At 28.3% G+C, this 3082-nt stretch overlaps 1 protein-coding gene across 1 annotated transcript; it reads right to left on the bottom strand.

The window, feature by feature from the left end:
- Window positions 1–576: 576 nt before the first annotated feature.
- On the bottom strand, window positions 577–2778 carry LOC106711056. The gene is made up of 3 exons (XM_014503273.2): window positions 2686–2778; window positions 1327–2236; window positions 577–685 (listed from the first exon to the last, which is right to left on the bottom strand). Exons 1-3 carry the CDS (start codon window positions 2762–2764, stop codon window positions 577–579), a joined length of 1098 nt encoding a protein of 365 aa, XP_014358759.2. The 5' UTR covers window positions 2765–2778.
- Window positions 2779–3082: the final 304 nt, after the last annotated feature.

Genomic DNA, 3082 nt, shown 5'->3' with positions numbered 1-3082 from the left:
AATGCATATTTGTCTTGAAAAATCATTTAAATATGAATAAAATTGTCTTGTAAATTTCAAAAATGTTGTCAACCCCTGCATTTTAAATATTTAATACAAACTTAAACTTTTTTTGTTATAGTATGTTATATAATGTTCTTATTTCTAATCCATTTAGTCATTATTTATCACATTATTTAAAAAGACAACTTACTACTATGAAAAATTTTCATCTTTTAATATTGTTTAAAATTTATAAAACCTTTTTAAAACAGTCTTTTAGTGGACATATATATTTAGAAACATTAATAATTTCTACCATTTAGTAAACATTCGTAATTATGGCAACACTAAAAACTAGTGGTTCTCTTAAGCTAAAGGACACTAATATCCAATGCCTTAATAAATAAAAAAACTAACGGTTCTCATTATTAACTTATTTGTACTTTAACATTAAAAAAGTAAAAAAAAAACATAAAAATTACTTATTCTGAACCATGCTTTGTAATAAAATGCCTAATCAAAGAACATAATGTCATTTCTTTCACACTTATTGTGAAAATGTAGAAAAACCTTAATACAAATTAGTTACTTATCTTAATAACGTCTCTTTCCGTTGCTCTTAATTCTGGTATTCTTCAATGTAATAGTTGTTGATTCCAGACGTTTGCCGTTGTTACTGCTTCGTACTAACGGACAATATGTACTGGAAAAATAAAAACACATTTTACTTTTTTAAAACAATATGAACACTACCCTCAAGGATTAGCAAAGAGGCTTAATATTCAAAAAATACATATTCAAACTAAAAAAAAATCGAACACTGTTTTTTCTAATTTAATTTGTCTATTGTTTACTTTTTGAAATATGTGTAAAAATATATAAAACTAGCTTTTACCCGCGACTTCGTCCGCGCGGAATAAAAAAAATGTACACAAGATAAAAAAGTTCCTATGTTCGTCTCCTAGTTCTAAGCTATCTCCCCATCAATTTTCAGCTAAATCAGTTCGACTGATCTTGAGTTATAAATAGTGTAACTAACACGACTTTCTTTTATTAATAATTGTTCCATTTTAATTATTCCAACAACTACAAACATCTAACAATTTTTAAAGTAAGCAATATTACAAATTAAATAATTTTAGTAACTTATTTAAAATAAAGAATTTATATTCTGAATCTAAACAGTATCCATTTTTCCTAATAGGTTCTTAGTAACTCTAAAACCTGGCAACACTACTGCATAGTCTAAGGATGTCCACAAAATTGTAGATCTATGGTCTCTATGGTCAGGAATGGCCAAAGTGCATATTCTTACAAAAATAAATATTTAAAAAGTAAACTTACATAGTATGTGCATAGTCCCCAGTCGCTCCACAAGCAGAGCAAACATGTGACCTCAAAATAGGACATGTCACTATATGTTTTTTTCCGATTCTTTCTTTAACACAATGTGTCATATAAACTAATGGAGTCTCCCCATTTCTTCGGCAGAATTTACACATTTTCTGTGCGGCAATTTCATCAATCTTCGAAGTACCAGCCCCAGAATATCCAGGTGGTGTGAAATCTGACATTTGTGGTATTGTATAGCTTGGGGTATAATTAGGTATTAACATAGGTGAAGATGTTTTAGAATCCATCATACTAGATGACAATGAAAAGTTTGAACTGGCTGAAATATTAGATCTCATCGGTGAAAAATTAGCATACGAAAGGTTGGAATCAATTGGCGCAAAGGTAGCTGTTGTGAGATTAGATTTGCCTGGCGAAAAGGTAGCCGTTGAAAAGTTAGATTTGACTGGTGAAATTGAAGTTACAGGTGACAAATTTGGCGTTGGGGCAATGAAAGATGTTGTCGGAGATTTATCTGTAGGAAACAACTCATAATTACGCATTTGGTTGCTTTTGTCAAATATTGTAGATTTAGGAAGACTAAAATCATCAATCCAGGAATTAGATATTAGAAATTCATTATCAATGTTTTTGTTAGGTAAAGGTCTAGAATATTCTGTATTACCTAAGATCTTTCTACCTACAATTGGCCGTTGAGGCCGGATACTTAAAGGATGTAAACTATGTTCGGGAGTTTCTGATCTGAGACTATAAAGGTCAGATGTTCGTTGAAATGATGTGAAAAAGTCAGGATAAGATTCTGGTGATGTGGAATCTGCAGAACTTGAAGATCGGTTGGCGAATGTTGAATGAATTGGAGATTGTGAAGAAGTACTGTTGAATATATTTGTTGGTTGCAGATCTGGAAAATAAATATCAATATTTTAATATTTACTAATCTACATATTTGTCACAACCATTGCCTTTTAAACAAGTAAACTACGCTAGATGTTACATATTTAAGGAGAAAAAATAAAGAGTATTATGGAGTACAAACTAGAACATTTAAATTTGTTTAATTCTAGATCCAAATGCATTTAAATATCAAAAATTAGATACTTATGACTTTAAAGTATTTAAATGAGTTGCATAATGGTTAATTTTTTTATTTATTTTACTAAAACACTATACAAGTTTTAATTATAAAGTCGCCTTTGTTTACTAACGTCATTTTTAGTGAAATAAAAACTTTTTTGAAAAAACAATTACAACAATAATTAGATTTATCATTCTTTTTTAAAGTCCCAATTAAAAAAAAGCGATTTATCTTATTTAACAACTTTTAGTAAATAATTTGAAAAAAGATCTTACCATTTTCATTTGTTTTCGGAAATAAACGATTAATTTCGGCCATATAATCCATCATATTACTATCTTTTGAAGGAAACATAATCCTGCAATATCACGAAATCATCATAAAATATACTGTACTAATTTGAACTGAATGATGACAAAAGGAACATAATATTTAAAAATATTGATCAGCCATCTTTCTTTAAAATATCGATTCAAGTCAATTAAAAAACTTTTAAATTTAAGGCGTAAAATTAAGTACAGATTTAATTGTAGCCAAATTCACATGAATGTATGCGAATACTTAAATAGCAATACAAAATTATTACTTATTGTTTTAAAAATAAGAAATCCTGTTTATGTTGATCAAAATAAAGTCTTTCTTTTCAAAATAAAGGTTCGATGTTTTACATTA

Source organism: Papilio machaon, chromosome 27 (assembly GCF_912999745.1).
Source record: "Papilio machaon chromosome 27, ilPapMach1.1, whole genome shotgun sequence".
Classification (NCBI taxonomy): domain Eukaryota; kingdom Metazoa; phylum Arthropoda; class Insecta; order Lepidoptera; family Papilionidae; genus Papilio; species Papilio machaon.
The sequence above is the reverse complement of the archived record's forward strand: the minus strand, read 5'-3'. Positions and strand labels throughout refer to the sequence as shown.

Excerpts from the sequence above, each read along its gene's own strand:
- LOC106711056 (XM_014503273.2), bottom strand. The coding sequence starts at position 2,764 with ATGTTTCCTTCAAAAGATAGTAATATGATGGATTATATGGCCGAAATT. Across the intron at positions 2,237-2,685 it reads TCCGAAAACAAATGAAAATG|ATCTGCAACCAACAAATATA; the intron begins GTAAGATCTTTT and ends TTTATTTTCCAG. Across the intron at positions 686-1,326 it reads GGGGACTATGCACATACTAT|TACATATTGTCCGTTAGTAC; the intron begins GTAAGTTTACTT and ends TTATTTTTCCAG.